Raw genomic sequence first — 22,925 nt, 5'->3', positions numbered from 1 at the left:
GATTTATTTTAATAGATTTTGTATTTTAATGTATTTTGATTATATACATTGTATATAGATTTTAATTAAAAATTTGATAAAATTACAAATTATATAGAAAAGGAATACAATGGCCGATGTATCCATTACAATACATCTACCAAGCACAAACCTTGCCTTATAGCATTTAGGAGCGATGCGAAGGCATTAGCATTTCAGAAAGTCAACCTACACCAAGCAACATTTGTCATTCCATATCGCATTACAGCACCGAGTGGCGAGTTTAAATAAACGCTGTTTGTTCAACCTAATTTAACTTGTGTCTGGATTTTTGCAAACATCAAAAGAGAGAACTCATTTGTGAAATGTACGAATAAACAATATCGCCTATGTGATAATTATTAAGTTTTTACAGGAGAGACAAAAAACTATGTTAAAAGTGAAATACACAACAACTATCTATGTAACTTCTTGAGTAAACATTGAAACTCATCTGTAAATGGCCAAAAAACTTTGTTGGCCTAAACTCTGTGAAATAATGATATGGAACAATCGAGGCCAAAAAGTGCATTTGCAAAAAAAATGTCATATAAATGGAATTTGTTTATTTTTTATGGACGATATATAATATTGAAATTATTTATATTAATTCTGGAAATATATCACCTAATCCATTTTTCTATTTTACCAAGCATGCAAATAATCGACTCCTCGAGATATTTATTCTCTGGCGATGAATTACAGAGGAGCAGTGCACTCTTACATCGCTGTCCGCTGACCTGTTAAACAATTAAGAGTGTAACTTGCTAAATTTAGTAAATCCTCAATTCGGCAAAAACTTACAGCTTATAATCACCATATTATTAATGAATACGACCTGGCAATTCGCCAGCAAGCGTTGTCCGGGCTCTCTGTGACAATACGAGCCTGTTAGCATCGCAAATGGACAAGTAACGGGGTCGATAACCGCACCATCGTCTCTGTTAACAGGTAAAAAAATGACCAAAAACGGTGCACGATGGTATATCGTTGAAAAATCTGCATGTTATACTTTTTTTTTTATGAATTCGTACCGTGTAAAATAACGAGCGGCGATATGAATAAAATCGCGGTGCGATCCGACGTTCTGAACTGTAAGTTACTACTTGCGAAATCGCAATTTCGCACGCTCATAGCACTTGTAATAAATTTCATGGACGAGATGATTTTGGAAAGCGGAATAAGATAAGTTTGGAATATCTTACTCTCTAAAGTAGGTACATCGCACTAATTTCTACTCGCGCCCTACTTAACTGTGCTCCCAAGTTAGAGCTACAACACTTTCGGAGTAATCAGCTCATATTAATGTTGTACATTTAGAACATTCGATTTTAGCATTGCTAGATGTAAGCAAAATGCGGCATGAACATTATATGAAAATATGACAAGGCAGCAAGAGTAAATTTTAAACATGTGTGGAATACACGCTTAAAATGCATAAAAATAGAAAATTATATGAACTGTTTATACTTAAAAATTCTTCATACAAAAAATATTGATTGCAATCGTGAAACTGTGATATTGAAAGGTACTAGTAAGTTATATGTCATATTTTGTGTAAATTGTAAAATTGTGCATTTTGTAAAAATTTGATTTTTTTATCTTGTTGCCATTTTATATATGTACATATATCTTAAGATATAGAAGATAAAAATTCAAGCTGCATGTTCATGGTCCTTGTACATTTTTACTTTTAGCAAGAAACTCAGCAGAGACATTATTTTTATTTTCCGCATTCAAAAGACAAGACGTAAGAGCAAGGCTGTTATTACATTTTCTAGAAAATTAAAGAAAAAGAATATAAGAGAAATAATAGAAAGAAGCAAGATATTTACAATTTAAAACAGATATTTTATGATAAGTGACTAACTGATAAAAAAATCGAGCGCACAGAACTGAACCGACGAAATTCGCGAAATGATTTTACATACTTGCCAAGAAATTAAGGCGGTGGTCTAGAACACGTGACATCACGCATTGTAACCCAAACGACTTGAGATTACTTCGGACGAATATTATGAGCTGGATATCTGGTTCTGTCGCCAAAAAGTACGGCGAAGGAAGTCTCGAAATGGCCGGTACTGCCGGTAGTATAAAGTCTTGAAATTCGCGTATTTGCTGGACAAAGTAAAAATGGAGACAGACGCTGATGGTACGTGGTACCACAGCGAAGGGTTTTTTTGTTGAAAAATATACATTCGCTCTTTCATGGCGAATTTAGATTATTGGAAAAAGCGCGACTGTGAAGTGAATTCTGGCGAAAATATCTCCAGCTCGTCTTCGATTCAGCTATTGGAGACCGTCGCGACTGTGTGATACTTGTTTTCCTAGTTAAAAGGTTGGACTATAGAGGAACCATTGCATGGCAAAGCTAGTCTCTTACAAGCTCTATTCTCACAAAAGACACTCCGTCGCATCATAATGCAATGTATTGTAGAAAGTATGCAGCAAAAGGCCTGTTTTAAGACAGAAATGCTTTGTCGCAAACTTTTATTTCATTCCCATCAGAAATTATATAAAATACAATATACGTACAAATGAAATTCTGTTTTAAAATCATTAAAATAACTTGTTTAAATTTGTGCTCCTAAAGTTTAAATAAGGTTTCCCTAACTCGACGATTTTAGCACTAAAAATTATTCAAATCGATACTAATTGATGAATCATAAATTTAGCATTTTTGGGTGATAACTTAAGAAAGGGTTAGTGGAATCGATAATAAGATGTGAAAGCGACCATAAAGACGTCATTGTCAACAATAACGCAGCGCTTTTGAGAATGCACGATGTCTAACTTATATTTCGAAATAACGAATCGAGGAAATATAACGATAATGGCAGCGTTGTTCGCGGATAACTACGGTAGTTTACGATGTTCTATGCTCGCAATAATGGTACCTATGGACCTCGCGTACGACTCGGTTGTGATTTATGGACAACGCCGGCGATATGTCATCGGCAACATATTGTCAAAGCTCAAATATTGTCAGAATTCTAAAATTCTAACGAAATTCGAAACATGTCCGTGCGCGAATTCTTCTTGCGACGTCCCGTTGTATATTCCATTCCCAATATGCAATTTATTACTAACTGTGGATGACAACGTAGTTTCCACATTCACAAATCTACATAAACTTTTTTCACGCCGCCGCTTTACAAATGCGCATATATCGTCACTTTACGCATTCAATAAATATCAGTATAGCTGCATAAAAATTTGTCGACATGACAGCAATGTTAGTTACTCTTATAATGTATAAACAAGCACAATACACACACAAAATTTTTCAGGTTTAAAAATAATATTTGATTATTTTTAATTTATTCTGTAAAATTTTGTTATGTGTCTTAACCCTTAAATGCCACACCTCTCAAGAATCTCGTAAATGACATGAGGGGTCTAAAAGACCCCACATGAAAAATATCTCCTTACTCATTGATTTTTTTATTTTTAGTTATGAAATTTTTTTTTAATGTTGTTCAAGGTCTAGAAAAGAGAATAAAATGTTTATATATTGTTAAAATTTTAATTTCAACGTAGTATAAAAAATTAAATAAACTGAGTACTGCTAAATGTACACACTGGTAGTTCAAATCAGAGGGAGCATGAGCTCCATTTTTGGCGGAAACATTTAAAAATATATAATTGTAAAGAGTCTGGAGTCCTCTGGACCCCGGGTGGCATTTAAGGGTTAAGATTTCTCTCTCACGTTATAACAATAGATATTGAATATTTTATCGACTAGCATAAGTGGAAACTCTTTTCTAAATAACTTATACACATCTACATGATGATAATCGCATAATAACCATTTGTACGAATTAATTTAGTAATATCGCGACAAAATTATTTTCGATATAATCCTCCCATTTGTTTACATAACAAGCATTTAGATGGTGTATGTTACCAAATAAAAAAAATTTAAATTAAAGTAATGTTAATTGTAATCGCATTTTTTAGTAATTATATGTAATTATATGTAGATTATATGTAATTATATGTAGATAATTTCAGATTATGTTTTGGTTGTGCAACATCAGTTTTCCGTTCGCCATAACAGGCTATCTTCTGTACTCACCTTATCATTGTACAAGTGCGTGGTACCTTAGGGGTATCTCAACCAATAGGCTATGCTTCTCCGGTTGATTATATGTATTCTTAAATTAAAGCTCTATATCTGTGATCTGTGCAAGATAAAAATAACAAGTAATTGCAGATATATTTCATTTATTCAACGCTATCAACGTTTCATACTCTAATTTCGTCATATTTTCATTCCATTACTCAATAGCATAGTCACATGTATTTATATATAGTTATATTATTATATACGCTCCTATAATATAACTTCAGATATTACGTTCTAATAATAATACTCATTAAATTCTACGTGTTATTACTCTTTAACGAGAGATGTTAATTCATTGCACTTGTTGCCCCTCGTGCGACGGCGTATTATCACGATCGACGTAGACGGCCCGAGAGTTAAATTACATTGTACCAAAGACGTAAAAGCGTTACGGCAGCTGTTAACCCGACTGTAATAATAACATACCTTGTGATTGATCACCCGTGTTCCAGGCGTACGTCGATCTGGTGAAGGCCTGGGGCTGGAAGAGTTTCACCATTATCTACGAGAACAACGAGGGGCTCGTGCGATTGCAGGAACTTCTGAAAGCGCACGGACCCAGCGAATTTCCCATTACGGTTAGACAGCTGAGCGAGGGATCAGAGTATCGGTGAGTCAGTTCTATCCACTCTTATTCTTTCACGACGCGCTACAGCTTCCTTTCCAGGGTAGCGAGGCATTAAGCCCCCCCTCCCGCGGTCCCATGTCGATATTCCAACATTTCTCGTTCATTATAAGACGACTTACAGACTTATGCTTTATACTTCGTATATATATAATCTGTGACGCTCTCCAAGAAATTAGTTTACCAATTTCGCCGGGCGTACCATTATTTCTGTTTTATTATTATTATTTTTCTTTATTGTACTTTTGTAAGACATTTTCGAATTTCCATTGAAAGGAAAGCAATAATATTACAAATGATAATGCCGTGTCGAGCTGACTGTCGTCTCACTAGTAAAATTGATTTTGTGAGTTGAGGTCAGAATGCGTGATTTATATAGAAGTACTTGAATTTCTGCAAATATCCTTTCGAGCCTCATCAAAATTTATGTATCAAATTGAAAGAAATGGGACGCAATTCGTAAGTTATTCTTTCCCAAGAAGCAGAAGCCGGTTACATTAATAACTTATATCAATTTACGTTTTCTCTCGTCTGTAGATTTACAATAATAAATGAATATGAATAATATCCTACAATTTCTCGGACCCCTGAAAGACATGAAAAGATCTCTCTTTATCATATATTTATAAGATGTTTAACATCATAACGAGAAGAGAAGGTATATCGAAAATCTCATTAATCTTTGTAGGATCGTTCTCTTGATCCAGCAGAAACCTTGTAAAGCTTCAGCAAAAGCACGAACGTTTTTTAAGAGAAACTTAGAGCCATCTTTTTTCTTGATCGTTCCTAACTTCCGATTTATCCCACACACAACGAGAATGGCTTCGACCGATCGCTCTCGTTCGTTTGCAACAGCACGTAGATCTCTCCGCCGGAGTCGATGTGTCGAGACAGTCTCAGAGGGACTTCCGTCGTTTGCGATCGATATTATCGTCGCATTAACGGTGAGCCCAAACATTAGTCGTGTCGCACGTGGCGCACCGGTATGACTGCGCGCCGAGAATGGCCCATTAAGATTGAAACATCGTGTCGGTGTGTAACGCTTACTACAACGACGATCTTAGGCAAAGTCGCGGCGACGTGGACATGTCGGTATCGATCGTGTCAGACTTGCGCCGCCCGCGCCGTTAGGAAACTGTGTCAACTGTAGGACATATCCAATGGGTGAATCTTCCCTCTCTCCCGTTCTATTTTCCGCTGATAACCCTTGCTGATAACCGTTTGCCTCGCTTATCCTTCCGACGTTGAGATCGCCGGAACTATACCCTAAGAAGCGTCTCGCAATTAAGCTTCTCGCTAAGCCTTTAATTAAAATTCTGTTAAAGTACAATTGGAATAAAGCAAGGAGTAAGATTTATCCTTATATATATTTGCATTTATGGAATTTAATTGGCGAGAATATTTATAGAGATTTAATCACTTATAATTGAAAAACTATTCTGACACTCGATATTTTCATCCAGGGGGGAAACGAATCCATTGTAGGATTCGTAAACGAACAAGGTTACAGAGAATTTGAAGCATTTTCTTGTATTTTCTACGAAATATATTTTAACAGTGGCGATATATGACAGATCGATCGAACCAGTGATAGCCTTTTGCTACTTGAGAGTCACGATAAGCAGCGATAGAGATACAATGCAAGAAGTTCGAAAGCAAACATGTAGGACGTACAGAATAGATACATGAAGATTGAGAGTAAGATACGAGTTTATAAAGTGTATGTTCGACCATAGTAACATATGCAGCTGGAACGAGAGCAGAGAGGCATGGCAACGAGAACAAAATCGATGGCTAGAACAACAGAGATGAGGACATTGCGCTCAATATTAGGTATCAGCTTACGAAATCGCATGACAAATTCGTCCATAAGGGAACAATGCGGAGTCCAGGATGTAGTGCAGTGGGTTCGAGAAAGACGACAGTCGAGAGACCATGTCGATAGGATGAGTGATGCAAGGATCGCCAAATGGGCCAAAATGGAAACACCACAAACGACTAGGCCACTAGGAAGATCGCCTAAACGTGGAGAGACAGAGAGAGAAAGAGAGAGAGAGAGAGAGAGAGTTAGACATGAATCTCTCAAGAAAAGTAACGGATCTATGAAAAAACTGTTAAAGAACAGGGCAAAATACAATACGAAGAAGAAGAAGATTTTAATAAGATGGTAGTTGAAAATGAAATAACAGTTTAAGTATCTTTTTTGCTACCTGCACTTTCAAGAGCCAGCATATTCGCTCATTTACATTATTATTTTCATGTCTCTCTTGACCTCTGAAAAAAGTTGAAGAATTATATTTATGCTTGTCCCCTTGCATTGCATCGGCGCGTATTACTCGGTCTGCGGAAAAAGTTTTTCGTAAATTGCATTATTCATAGTAGCGATCCGCGACGGTGACTTATTGCTGCCGCCCTACGGTTAGAAGGGTAAAACGATAGGGATTTGAATAAATTCGGTTAGATTTGCCTCTGGACGTGCAACGTATCCTATCTTAAAATTCATCGCTTGCGCTACATTCTCCTTGTTCCGGCAAAGCGACCAATTTACAAAACTTCTGCCGGATCGCGCCCGCATGTGTCGTGCGAGCGCGGTGCGCATCTTTTCCTCTCGGTGAAATGAAACAATTCTAGAATTTCCGTATGGTAAGGAAGGATAATTTATTAAGGACTTTATTTTGATTTACTTTAAAATTCAAATGTTGAAATAATTGCGCTTATCAATTGGACTACCGATCGATTAATGCCGCCATATGACATTTTTAGCTTCACTTGTGCAAATTAACAGATTAACGCAGTGGCAGTCATCTGTTATCGAAACGCTTGTAGGAAATAAATGTCATTTTAATATAAAATTTTGAATGATATAAATAGCTGGATAATAACGTATAATAAGAGTAATGTAAAAGTAAAAAATAAACGAAATTCAATACACGTAATGAGGATATAATTTAATCTTATTTAATCATATCGCACAATATTTCATATATGCATTATGATAATGAAAATTCTACTGTGGCGTACACAATAAAACTCACTTGACAGACAACATGTTAACCCCTTAAGTGTCACACCATTTTTCTCGAGTGGCTCTAAAATACCAAACATAAAAGATCCTCAAAAAATAATGAAAATTTATATAGAGAGGTTTTTGATGGTGCTGATAACGAGTTTCACGTCAAATTAAAAAAAAAAATTTGTCATAACATTCTTTTTCAAGCATGACTTATAAATCATGTTTATCATACTCAAAAACTTTTAAATGCACCTTGTTTCAGTCATTAATTCATTGTAAAACTTAATGTAACAAAATATCTCATAACGAGAATATTCAAAAATTTTCATTTTTCTGATAGCCATATCTTTTTTCTGAGGCAACACTTTGCAAATTAGACTAAAACAATCGTGTTTAACACACCCAAAAAATTCTAGTTACACATTGCTTCAGTAATAAAATCACTAGCGACTCTAATATAACAAAATATTTCATGATGAAAAAATACATTTTTGCGACGCTGAACGCGAAGTCCAAAATGACGAGAATTCTCGTCATCGGCAGTCAAGGGGTTAAAAATTTCTATCAGTAGTATTGTAAACAGTAAGTGGCAAGAAAATAACGTATTATAGAGACATAAAATATTATATTATTAAAATCATCAAAAATGATGATTTTAATAATATACTACTTCAACCGCAATACATTGTTGACGCGCTTGGAGGAATTCGATACCGCGTCTTCTCAAGATGTTGAAAGATTAACTTCGATGCGCCCTGACACGCAGTTATTCCCCGATGTGAACGAAGGAAATGAACGGTGCTCGCGGAGCGTAACGCGGCCGCGAAGCGGAAATGAAGTCGTATCTTATCTCGGTCCCGCTCCCTACAACCACTCACCAAGATTCGCAAAGTGAATAATTCCCCGATCATTTATTTCGGCGTTCCGCTTTAGCGCTGTGCGCTCCCGGCGCGGTACTTATATGGACAAAAGGAAAGCGAAATGAAGCCCGCGCAGAAACAAGGATCACCGGCGGCGAAATAAAACCGTCTCATATTTTTCGAGACGAGCAGACGCAAAGAAAAGAAAAAGCGTCGCCTAAAGTCCGATGACTGAACTTTCCTTGAGACTGAAAAATCCGTAAAAAGCGATTAAAACTGTCCCATAAAAATTTATGCGGATGAAGGAAGGTTTGGCAGAGAAAATCGCGATATAGGGGCATTTGATAAGATAGTGCGCTTAAATTGTAATTCTCAGTGAGCTCGAGTATGAATATTCCGTAAGCTTGATACACGGATAGAGTTTCTCAGAGCGGCAAAGAGATAAGAACGCGCCGACTATACTGCTCGAACGCATAATGTAGTCGCAGTGATTTCCGTTGAAACTCACATGAGCGAGAGATTATCTCTGAAGCTGTGACTTTCGAAACGGATGGACACCTGGAAGTGCTTAGCTTTCGCGAAGGAGATTCCGTGAGAGAAACGGCTCACGAACGGATCGACAAGATCGCGCGCTTTATCGTGGAGAACACTTCGACGGCTAAGAGAAAAGGAAACTGACACGGAAAATCGCGTGGGAGAAGAGATACGCGAGTTTTACCGGCGATACAGCTTCGCGGTTAAACAGAGCTTACCCCCGCGCAAACAGTTACCCCCCTTCTGCATTTCGCGTGCCCGCCCGGCCGACAGTGATATAAAACTTTATCTCCGGTAAGCGTAGTCGAGCGCGAGATGACCGCTTTAAAATCGCTTCCAACACGTTTCGAATAATATTCGTGCGTTGATTTTCGCGAATGGCACTTTCCTGTGCAACAAGTGCGCGGGTTGAAAACATGGAGTGGAGTTAAAAACCATTTGGGTTAAAAAAACGAGTTCACTTATAACTGTCAAAATAAATAACGATTCTACTTAAATACTGTACATTTTGCATTATTTGCAATAAGGCGAACAAAGTGTCTATCGTAAATTGATCCCAATTAAAAAGAATTGTACGATATTGAGATATAAAAATACAAATTCGCGAAAGAACACTCTAACATTTCTCTAACATTATGCAAGCTCAGTGCGTTAGCTCCACGTGCTACTATTTCGCACATTTTACAGTATATTACGGTTTTCTATATCACGGAAGATCAAACGAACGGTACGTGCTAAAGCCAAATAAAGCAGAGCCACGAATATTTTGCAGACGAGTGACTTCCAATACCATTTACATGGCGAATCGCTTAAGAGTTGGTATCCGTGGGTACACGGATTTCATACATATCAACTAACATCGCGTTTACGCTTAGCGGCGTTTAATCTTTCGCGGAATCGAGAGACCGCGAGAATATGTCGAGCGGTAACTCAAACGATTTGTCTGTACATCGAAATCCGGGAAGTTCCGCAAGGTTCCTTATCTAAAAGGCTGGCGGACGTCCGCGTCGTCGCTAAGTCACTCGCCTAATGGAGAGAAACGGGAAGATGGAAGGAAGTCGTGCGCGCGCGCGCTCGAGAGGGGGAGAGAGAGAGAGAGAGAACTGGTACGGCATAAGTAATTGAAATGTTTCGAAGCCGGCCATGTGGAAACGCTCGGTTTCGGGGTATATGTACGTTCGAGCCCCCGCCTGCAGTTATACGACTGGCATGATGATAAGAGGAGTTTCCCTCTCGAGAAGACTTTAAACGCATCAGCCAATCCGCCACGGCCACGAACTTCGAGGGTAGCATCCGTTCGCAGCCGCATGGATGGTCCGGCAAATCTTACGTCACGTTTTCCGCCGTCGACTCCGACCGTCCGTCCGATTGATCAAAGGAACATCGCGTTGAATGAGCGGGCGGAATACTGCTCTTCTTCCCTTGCCGTGCCTGCCTCGTCAATTAGGATCATCTCTCCGTGAGACTCTGCGCGGAAGTTTTTCTTTGACCAACTGCGCAATGCCTCGCCCGGCGTGGCGCGGTGCTTTGGACCGAAACTGATAAAAGTATACTTATTTATAATGCTGTAATACAGATATATACGCGCAATGCAACCCTTTATTTTCTGAAACGCGTACATGGAGTAAGAAGGGGCTATTCGAGTCAGTTGAAGAAAAAATCGAATGAAAAATTTTCAAGACAGGAAGGAGCTTTTCAACTTTCAGGATAGGCAGGGAGTTTTTTTTAGTTCGGAGGCGTTTTGGTTTTTTGCCTTGAAAATTTGTTATCCAATTGTTTCTTTAAACTGACTCAAATAGCCCTTCCTTACCCTATATAAAACGGACAAAAAGTTATTATTAAATTATAGACTCAGGTTCTTTACTCGTACAAACGCGTTTATAATAAAGAATATATTGTTTTATCTTATTTTCAATGTCCATCAATTTAGAATTTCATAACTAAATCAATATTGAATAACCAGAAGCGCTGTAAAAATTCCTACTTCAATAATAATAACAGTCATGTTTAAATAAGCAAAATATATGCACGCTATTTATATCATACATGTTCTTGAAATGTCTCAAGAAGCATAATGTTTCTCGTGAAATAACCGGCCAAAATAATTTTACATATCCCGCGTGTATTTCTTGAAGCAGACATCGCGTGTCGACTATGAATTCGCTTAAAACTGGCGCGCTGTGCGGCCTAATACCCACGATTCCGGTTGCTTTTCCGTGGTAATTTCTCCCCACGGTACTAAAACTGCCATCGAGGAAAAGAAAGTATTCGCGCGTGCACGTGTACGCGTGCACATCAATGTGCCCGGCGTGAGGATCTTCCCGGGGGTGTAAGCAACGAGGGGATTTCAGATTTCTACCACTTTGCAAACTTTCGCGATAAATGTTTGATCAGCAATGAAATCGAGTTGAGATACGTAGCAAGAGTAAACGATAATGCAACAGCTGTGTTTTAAGAGCAATAGAATTTGCGATAAAAATATCTAATAGTTTCAGAATGTGACGTCGGTATGCGATAACAATAAATAACGCGGAAAAAAGTAAGAGTATATCCAAACATATGTTAAAAATGCAAACTAATATTCATTAATAGTTTTTCAACATTTATCTTTGAATTTTATACAAATACTAAATAAATGCACATAATTCAGATAGAATTTTAAGATGTGTCCAAACTAATCTTAATCAATCTAACAATAAGTCAAGACTTAATATAAGAGTTAACTTACTTAACTTAAAATTATAAAATTATAAAGATATACATATTTATTAATTACAACTATATATGTATTTTTATAATTTTTTAATTTTAAGTTAAGAAAATCAACTTGTTATGTTAAGTCTTGACTTATTGTTAGATCGAGTTTGGACACATCTTCTCAAAATTCTATCATATAATAATAATAATATTACTTACGTAAGCATTCATGTAATAATCAAATTACTTTATTAGGATTAGAATTTTATTTATACATATTATTATTTATTTTCCAACATATTTGTAAACAAATTTAGTACATCTTGTTAGATTTCACTATTCATTGGATGATATACTTGGATATCTCGGATATCCAAGATTTCAATCTTAAGATTCTATCTTCGCAATTTAATGTAGCATAAATATAAATATTTATAAAAAATTTATGGAAAATTTCAGAATTTACGTAATAGGTAAAATCATCTAAAAGTAAACACTACTGCGAAATAAAGTTTTAAAATCGCAGCGATATCTTATTCCTGCAGTTTCTTACATCTGATTTGCGCTTTTACAATGAAAACATTTGGCAAACCTCGATGACAGATTACTGCATTTAGACTCGCCTGAAACCACGAGATTTGCAGCGTCTTTATAACACGAAAATCTTTAAGAAAATATGTATCAATTATTGGACGATAGTTTTATCATCTTTCAATACATTAATCTTCCAAATATGTAATAATAGAGTCTCTTCGAGAGAGACTCTGCAATCCCTTCTCATAGAGAATTGCAAAATCCATGTTTCTATTAAATATTTTAATTTGGTATATTCTGGTAATAATTATGGTAATAATTATCTAGGTAATCAATTCACATTTCTGGAACAATGTATGTATAGTTTAGCGCATTTTGTGACATTTTTAATTTGTATTTATTAATTAAACGTTCTTTTTAACTGGATATATTAACAGCAAGTTACCTATAATGAAGCTCATTTCTTTTCTAAATAGAATTTTAAATATTAAAATAGAATAGATTCATGTTTAAATTATATATACTTGAAACGGTGTGTCACATATTTTTACAGCAGTGAAATTAGATGTATCACTCTACAATAAGAGCATTATGATTTAATCTATTATAAAATTTATTACAATTGTTAAAGTGTAAATAGAATATATACTGTCACTTTACACGCATAACAAGAATGGAAAATGGGACACGCAAAATTGTGTCTGCACACGAAAAACGCGCATTCATTTTCGTGAAAGAAACGAATTAAACGTTTCACTTGGACGACGAATGAGCGTAATACGTTTTCTTCCGGTGGCAATTTATCCAAGAAGTTAAACCCGTCGACGACAGTCGCATTCAATAACGAGATAAAACTTAGCGGGTACTGCGTTTTGCTCAAACGTAATCTTTGTTGCGGCTGGTGTACCGAGGTCGAGGAATCAAGTGGCGATGGAGATGCACCATGAATAATCTCACGGGAATATGGCCCTTCCAGCGCATCCGGCTGCATCTGCATCTCGCGATGTACAGCAAGGGGTTTGGGCGGGGTCCGCTGAGGTTAAGCGAGTTTCCTCTCGGGGGAAACAAATGAGTATGTTAATTCAAGCGTAAAAGTGGGAATGGTTAAACCTCCGCGTTCGTTGTTGTTGTATTGACATTGCATCCGGTTTTCCTCACTCGCCGCGCTGCGTTTCTCTACGATACACAATCGATACTCTCGCAGTTAACAATAAATTCCGCATGAACCGATAAACTCTAAGCGCAATTGAAGGTTTGAGTTTCAACAACAAAATAAATTCACAAAAAATAAAATTTCCTCTAAATACAAAGTCGTGTTTGAAACTGATAAATTACGATTTATGGCCTCGTTACATTGTTGCGCTGAACTTTAATTCTATAGATACAATATCATTAAAACGAGATCAAACTGAAAAGTTAGAAATTCCTCTGATAATTTAAATAAACAAAAATAGAGATATAAATTAAAAAATTTTAGATTTTATTTTATTATTGCACTGAACTTCTTAATTCTAGATACAATAATATCATTAAAACGAGAGATCAAACTGAAAAGTTAAAAATTCCTTTGATAATTTAAGCAAAAATAAAGACAATTTAAAAAATTCTAGGTCTTATTTTATCTCATTATTGCACTGACAAATATTTCTAGATATAACATTATTAAAACGAGATCAAAGTAAAAAATTGAAAATTTCTTTGATATAATTTAAACAAAAATAAACATAATTTAAAAAATTAAGCCTCCGTCTATATACGTTTTTTTGTACCCTTGGAGTGTATACGTGGGTCTGTCACATTTGACGCTATTTTTCCTTAGTTTAAAAAAATCTGAAAAAATTCACAAACCGTCTGTTTATTGACGATTTTATAGTCATTTTGATAAACATCGTTTATTTAATATTTTCTGGCAGGCTTGCAAGTTTTAGCAATTACAAGCAGATATCATTAGCTCGGACGTCGTAGACTCACGTATACAGACGGAGGGTTAACTTAATTTTGTTTCACGAGCACCGTCACCGGTTTACGACAAAATCCGCGTAAGTTTGTGACGATTGTGACGCAATTGCTTCCTCGTGTCCGCAAATATCTTTATACCGTTGTTATTATAAGCGATGTTGGCTCTTCACCACTTACTTCGGAACTCACACGTGTTTGCCAACAACGACGAAGACAAAAGCTGCGATTATAAAACGATATCGCAAACAAGCCGCGCGCTGGGGGGATTCTGGTTTCTGGTGGATGCAAACCGCTCGACGACATTCGAGAACTTCCTCTTTGCACGGCGCGGCGCGGCGCCGGCTCTGGCGACGAGCAATTTCGTCGCAGGCAACCGTTTGTTAAACCCGGAACTTTCCGCGTGCAGTGCGCGAGCGCGCCCGTTGCACCCCGGGGAGAGATTTAGCCGCAATCTCGAGGCGATAAGCCACGGTCCCCTCTCCTCTCCACTCCTTCGTTTCCCGTGCACCGCGCGCGGAGGTATAAATATGTGACGGAATGATGCACGGTCTTCCGCAATGTCGTCGAGACGCGTTTGCGATGACGACTTTCTCGCTGTCGTCGCCTCCCAATTGTCTCTACCACTGCCTGTGATCTCTCAAGAGTGAAATATCTCGCAACTCACAACCTCAATCGTCCGATGGCGAAATACGATTAATCTTCCACTTGGCAACGTTTCCATAAGATGGAAGATTTGTGAAAAGCTGCGAATGCTGTGTTTTTCACAATAAAGATAACTTTGAGAAAAATAATTTTTCCCTCCCTCCCTCACCCCTCTTTCTCATTCTTCGGGTCAAATGTACAAGTTCGACATTCGAAAGGAAACCTATGTTAAAATTCAATTCCGTCGAACTGCAGAGACGTAAAGGAACGATCGACTTGGGTGGAAGCGGAGACGACTAGGTAAATAAGGTGTGAACGATGAGTTATCGCCGTGCAAACTTTCTCGCCTCATCCGTTACCTTCGTCGAATGGATTCTTCTGGCTGGGTTGGCGGTTCTGCCTTGCTTTCGCCGGCATGGCATCGCGTGCTTCGCGCACTTCTCCCACCGGTTATACCACCATCGTACTCTTGCACGGCGCACGAAGTCGGGATGAGAAATGGTTTCGGGGGTTAGTGACTGCGTGCAAGTTACATCTCAACGGACGGCCCCGTCCTGGAGTCGAGTACAGTTCACCGACTAACACGGAATAACTGCTCGCCTGCCCCCCCCCCCCCTCGTTTCTGACACGCTCCACAAACTCGTGAAACGCTCGTTAGGGTAAAATTAATTTTATTTACCATTACCTTTCTCGATTACCACCGAATTCTCTCACTTGCTCGTGATGTTATATGGGCTATTATTTCCCTACGTATCACTAGGGATATCCCAAACCTAAATAGTTTCAAAATAAACGTGCATTACATAAATAACGAAACGTTGTGAATTATACAAAAGTACGCATAGATAAAAAAAAGTCTAAAAAAAGGTTGAGGTAAGCAATAAAAGTTATAGTTTTACAAGAATAAAAAAGTTATAATGAAACTTGTGCACATTTAGTTCTTTTTTTATATTTCTTTATGTCTTTTTAGGTTTCTTTTCAACATATGAGCTTTATTTTTCTTCGTCCATTGTATTGTATTTACTAATTATTTTGAGTTGAATAGATTAATAAGTAGATAAATGATTGTAACAATTCTATTATTCGGATATCTTCAATTATTACATGTTTCGGTACCATATCTCGTTGAGAATGAAATAAGAATATATTGAGATATTTATATTATTTTTTATAAAACTATCATATATACAAAAGATACAAAAAGATCAAAGATACAAAAAGATTTTATATCTAAATTTAATGACATCATTAAAGAATATGTATTAATAAAATCCAAAAATAAAATAATTAGTAAAAATTTACTTCGAACTATATACAAAGTTTTTTCCGGATATATTCAAGTTATAATTATTTGGATATATCAAGATCTAATTTCTTTTATTGCTACTTATTTTACGTAGATTTTTTTTTTCCAGCGGATAATTCCATAAAAGCTTATTAAATCGAAATGCGTTGAAACAATTGAAATAATTGGACACAAGGATTGATTTCTCTAAAGGTAATTCGTTTTGTAGCCTTAGCGTCAGATTGACGAAACCCATATCTCTCTATATTGAGTACGATTCTCAACATGAGGTGTTATGGGAGCCCGAACGATTCCATGAAAAATTGATTTTCCGATAAAGCAGCTGTCGCCGACAGATAGAGGTCGATCGCTCTCGTCTCACCCTTGATATAGTTCGCGCGTGGGCGCGTCTTAATTTATATGAGACTTCCGTTGCATTCCACAGTGCTCTGCCAAGGGGACGAGTCCCTCCAAGATTCGGTGGACGGTATCGATCAGGGAGCAATTTCTTTTTAACGAGAATCCGCAATAGCTTCTTCAAGTGAGGCTCCGATTTAGCGTTGAAGATCGTACGAGAGAGCTGACTCTCGAGCCGTGTCCCTCTCCATATAGACAGCAATCTTTAGCGCCGGCCATAATCTCAATCCTCATCTTCGGTTTTCCCCTAGTGGCGGTTCGAGAAAGCGAATGATAGAATTTTTCATCAGCCGTGGCCGTTACGCCGGCTTTCGTCGATTAATTAGAAAACTTCCACCCTAGATCCCACTCAATTTCTTTCAGTCCTATCCGAACTTTAAATTACTCCCGACTCGTCGGCAGATTTACCATGACAAGTTATATCTGATGAAAGTTTATGAAGAAACGCGATGATATCTTACGGATCTTTATATGGATCAAAAAATATGAATTATTTTTTAATTATTTCTCTAATTATTTTAAGTATATGTTTGTTAGTATATAGTTATGGAGGTAAAATGTTTTAAATTTTCGGCAAAAGCTGTAAACGCAAAACTTACATGGAAAGAACGGTTTTGCTGAAGTATTTAAAAATTTAGCCAGATACAGATCTGAAAATAATTTTGTTGCACCATAAAAGTAATTATATAGAGCACTCAAACTGATTACTAAAATGTCAAAATTTTTTACAGCATTATCATCATACTTTAGCGACCTACTATAATAATTATTTTGATGGTGCAACAAAACTATTTTCAGATCTGTATCTAGCTAAATTTTTAGATACTTCGACAAAATCGTTCTTTCCGTGTAAGAATGGTTTCACCATACTTTCTTCAATATTAAAAAAAGGCAAATATACCGTTTGCCATATTTTTAATATAACTTATTATACGTATATTACTTATATTACTCAGAACTCAGAGGAGTAAAATATAAGAAATCGATAAGAAATTTATTCTCTTCTCCTTTAAATTGTACTCCGCGAATCACAATTATGTGCTACGTTGGCAAAATTTATTTCCGTTCTAGTTGCAAACGAATATTTTATTTCGACACAACGCAAAGTTTAAGAGACAAGGCGGCAAATGTTGGACTACTTGTTGACACCAGTGAGTTTATGAGCAGCAAACGCGATTAAGAAATACACGAGTTCACTCACGAGGCTTCAACTATTAGCGCGAGAGATGTGAAGTTTTCCGCATAAATTACAAAATTGAATTATATAATTGCTACCGGTTTATATAAAGAGGGATGGATCGACTCGTGATGAAGAGAGACTCTTCTCGCATGTCGCCGTGCAACGTACAACGAAGTTATACCGTGAGTTCTTCCTCCCTCGTTTTGTAGGTCGCGATAAAAATGTTGCGCGAGAGAAAGAGAGAGGCGCAACTTTCCATTACCTACGTGTAGCGATGTCCTCGCGCGAAATACTGTTTATGCCCGTGTACTTACGACGACAGCGTAAATACGGAGATAATACAAAAGTGTATCTAGACGTACGTTTTTTCCCCAAATATACGAGGTATCTCATATAGGGCTCGTGATGCGTGTACGTCCAAGATTGTCGTTCGTTTTGATATTATTAGCTGCAGTAAAATATTTCAATTCAAGTATACACCGTCCAATCCTCGTGTACACTCTATATTTATTGTAATCCGAATCTTTACATCGTATAAGCAACTTTTATATTTGTGAAATACGTTACAGAAATTTGTTGACCAGAAAAAGAACATAGACCTTTACTATTTATATATTTACTTCTGATTTAGTACATGTTAACTTAAACGACATTCACTTTCACAATTTTTTTAACTTTTTTGGAATCAAAATATAAATTGGTTAAAATAACATATAATTTTAACATTTAATTATATTATATACAAATCAAGAGAAAAAATTATCAGGATTTTATTTTTTTGTAATAATCTAGATTAATTGATAAGTTGAGAATTACATCTTTGACATTTTGCTTGCAGTCTTTACTAAAATACAGATAAAGTCGTGCATAATTTTCACACGTACATAATACTTGAAACATCACTCTTTTTGAATGATTCCTTTCACCGTCATTCAAAAAGTGCCACTTATGAAGCGCACGGGATTTTAATTCAAGTGCAACTAATTGCCAATATGAACTCAAAAAGCGACGTATCATCGACAACTTGGACGTGCAGGCTTTAACTTAAACATACTGGTTATCGAAGTGCCGCAGCAGCTTTGCGACTTATCGGGAAAAAAGTTCCGCGATGTCATACATAAAGTATTAGCATATATAACGCTATTACTGACCTTCCCTGAGTTTTTAGCGCTCGTGCCTTTTTCATGCCGCGACATATAGAAGATATTACCGTCGTCCATCAACCGCTCCGGTTCTTTCAAAAAGCAGCATATTATCGTGCGCACAAAAGCCGCTTTATTCAGCCATCGCTGCCTATCGAAACGTTGCACAGTTTCACAATTTATAACTGAAACTTTCGTATCTGCGCCGTGTTCAACAACAATCCGTATGACAACCGTATATAAAAATGCACTGTCACGTTTCGTGCATATCGGTGGTCGTCGAAAAATTCAAACAACCGTGTGATTTCCCGCAAATTTAGCGTTTATATTTGATTTATACCGGTGCAATCTAATTGATCTAACAACGTGCACATTTGGATAAAATTTAACTTATTGTTCGTAAAGAAAGAAATTGAACCACCGCCCAGTGAAACTATATTTGCGCGATCAAATTTATGCGATCAGAGGAGCAGCTTAACGCACGAATAATTATTTAAGCATTATTCGACGTAACGTTATTGTTATAGGGAGTGTTATCATTAGAAGCTGGAATACATTAGTACCATCAGCAATTATTATAGTGGCTGTTATTAGAACGAGAAATTCTATTGAATTGTCAGGAGAGTTAATTTCCCAAATGATTCGGGCTTATTACCAATATCTGCGCTCCACCCGCTCCATGTTCTTGGGATATTACAACATCCATCACGCATCCCGAGCAGCGTTCTCTCGTCTATTCCCAAAGGACGATGATGCATCGTGTCTCTTATACAATTTCTTAAGTGGTCGCGCGCACGGTCATATTTTCCTAGCGGTCGACAAGAACGTCTTCCGTTTCGCTGATGTATGATCTAAATCTGACGTCTCCGCTGGCACAAAGCGCGGTCTTCAATCCGCGGGGATTAACTGTGACAGATACGCGAGGAAGATCAAACGCCGTAAGAACGTCTTTATCTCGCGCTAACAATCTCGAATATCGGACGAGGTACTGTCGAGACACTTAAAAATATCGATCTTCGATAACGTTACTTCGCTAACAGAAATTATAGGCTACTGATACTTTGAAGTCGCTAAAGCCCGGTTTCAAAGAGGCCATCGACGTTCATGAATATAAATTAACGGAATTATTATTAGTTGTTTTCGCAAGAACTGTTAATTACTTTGCGCAGTACTTGGAAGAAAAACGGTAGTTCGGATAATGCCTTTTTTATCCTCTTAGTAACATTTACTATTAATTATATATGTGTACTTGATTTTAATACTTACAATGATTAACATTGACACTTTGTTCGAAATTCGAACATCCTTAAAAGTATCGGCGCAAATTATGCTCCTTATAATGATTTATATGAAATAACAATTTATTGTCAAGCAGGGAAACTGTTTTCTTCATCTTGGCATTTTGCTTCTAGAAAGCATAACGATTTTTCTGAACATATGAGACAAGGAAAAACAACGATCAACGAAAAACCTGTTTACAAGATTTCGGCAAAAGAGCTGACTATTACGATGACTGTCTGAACTTTGACACCGCGAATTCTTGAAATCCCGAAAAGCGCGCTGCTACTTCCGGTCACTTGTAGCGACAATCATCCTTTATTCGCGCAACACTTAATCTGTACAATGTGTATCCATTTTAACGCGCTTCGTTCTCTCTAAAAGTCAAAGGGTGAAATATCACTCAAAACGAGTGAGATGCAAGTTTAACGAAAAGTGAAAATTGAACCTGTGCACTTCGAGTGATTCGCTACTCTAAGAAAGAGTAAAATTGCGCTCTAGGTATAAATTGGAGTAAAATTACATTTGAGTAAAAGGGCACACTTTTCGAGTGCAGTAGCTAGCGTCGATAGGATTGAATTATGTCACTTTATAATTTTGAATGGAAAATTTCTCTATTAAAGTCATCTGTCATTCGATTTTTAGTGAATCATGACTCACTATAGCTTTAGAGTGAGATCGTATCACTCTGGTAGAGTAGCCGTTCCAAAAATTGTAGTGAAAAATTCACTCCTACCGAGTGCCCGCGCGCATTTACTCAAATCGCAGTGACAACCCTCTCTTTTGAAGTGACTATCGCAATAACTCTAATATATTAGTGGTGAAATCACTTTATGAGATTTTTTTAATTAATGTACAATTGCAGAAATCATGATTCTATTGAAATACGAAATAATTATCGTTTTTTCATATTACCACGATTATAGTCATTACAGTTTCTTTCTCAATATATTGTATAAAGTTTAGATGAGATGTATATTCGTATGTCGTGTTCTTTATAAAATAATACAATTATTTCATCGTAAGATATATTTATAAAGATATTACAGATTTTATGTTTTATGAATACACTTTCATTTTGGATGAACGCAAGTGTCTTCGGCGCGCAACCTCGAAGATGAGGCAGACTCCCTTCTAGCAAAAGTTTAACCCGAACCACCCCGATCGAGCTAACGTGAGTTTGAGCACGACTCGCGCACTGAAACTCCGTCGTTGTGCGGCCAAGTAACTCGTGGGAATTTGCAAACTAACTGATGGAAACCTCATTTCGCGGGAGCCGGTCTTCAGGGTAATGCTCGTAGCGTCGCGTCTCCTGCGGAGAACTAACGGAGCCGAATGGATACCAGATACGTGTGTAAGAGTGGACTTAAATGACATCGCCCTTTTTCTTTTCCCTGCTCCTGGCAAGGCGGGATAAGAAAACTGAAAGTTTTCGATGATAAAATTTGCGAGAAGAAAAGAGAGTTTCAGTCGTCGCGAAAAAGAATTGAACAATAAGCAAAAATTTTGTTATAAGACACCTGCGATTCGAAAATTGAGAAGTTAGAAAGCATACAAAACTATAGTATGTCGTACAAACAGCCTACTTACATTTTTTTTCTACGCTGTAATTGTTTAACACTATAGAACTAGAGATTAATCTATATTTATTTCTATAAAAAAAATCTTAGAAAAGAAAAGAGAAAACAAATTTAAAAAAATTATCATCTATGTAATTTTAATAAAAGTCAAGGAAAGCTTTAAAAATTAAGATTTTTTAAAAAAATGAGTAATAAATTATTAAAAAACGGGTCATTTTGACTCTCTTAGTAGTTCTAGTGTTTTGAATTTGATTATGTAAAGTATGTTCGCTTTTCAATAGATATTTAATTTGTATAATGATTAATATGGGACTATAATAATTTTAAAAAAGTCCCCATTGTCATATAATAGTGAAAGTTACGTGAAGACGGATCTTCCTTTGCATTTGACATTGTGTTTTGTATTAATATCGCAACAAGAGTTGAAAGAATCGATCGCCCTGGATACGAAACGAGAGAAGAATTGCCTTTCGAGGGATGAAAAAGGTCTTTCACATTGTTCACGTAAGTGATATCGATTAAAGATCTATAAAGATTTGTGACCGCTTGAAAAGTGCTTACATCGCAGAAGACAATGGATTTAGTCCGTTAATATTTCAAACAGACTTTCTGGCACGGCCATTAAAGAGCCACACAGTTCTCCCGATTTTCTCCGCTTCCTCGTTACGGAGAGGAATCGTCTACTTTACGATACTCTTCACATGGTAACATTATTAACGAAGCAAGAAGCTGGCAAAACGCGGCAGCTCTCAGCCGCCACGATCGAAGGCACGGGAGTAAATAATTCGTAAGCACAAAGCGCTTTTTGGGGCGCGACGACGGGCTGCGGTGGATCGTTCTTGCGGAGATTACGAAGATCGCGCGAGTCTGGCGCAAAACAATGGGAAAATTTATAATATCCTGACGGGTTTCTCGTTGAACTTTGGCAGCCAAGATATCTCTCTTACTGTCTCTCAACGTATCAGGAATTGCAAATAAACGCGATAAAAGTGCCCTTAACGAGCCTTTGCGCTCGTATAATATCGGATGCGT

The 22,925-nt window shown here is 37.0% G+C and overlaps 1 protein-coding gene across 5 annotated transcripts in view; it reads left to right on the top strand.

Annotated features, from left to right (window-relative positions):
• Nucleotides 1–22,925, top strand: part of Kair1d (Kainate-type ionotropic glutamate receptor subunit 1D) — a 233,017-nt gene that overhangs the window by 163,674 nt on the left and 46,418 nt on the right. For all 5 annotated transcript variants that reach the window (XM_071772582.1, XM_071772581.1, XM_071772584.1 and 2 more), the window contains one exon: nucleotides 4,600–4,757. In XM_071772582.1, coding sequence (XP_071628683.1) covers nucleotides 4,600–4,757 — 158 coding nt within the window. The remainder of the gene's footprint in view (nucleotides 1–4,599; nucleotides 4,758–22,925) is intronic.

This window comes from Temnothorax longispinosus, chromosome 3 (assembly GCF_030848805.1).
Source record: "Temnothorax longispinosus isolate EJ_2023e chromosome 3, Tlon_JGU_v1, whole genome shotgun sequence".
Lineage (NCBI taxonomy): Eukaryota > Metazoa > Arthropoda > Insecta > Hymenoptera > Formicidae > Temnothorax > Temnothorax longispinosus.
Note: the sequence above shows the minus strand (reverse complement) of the source record. Positions and strands in the feature narration are given on the sequence as shown.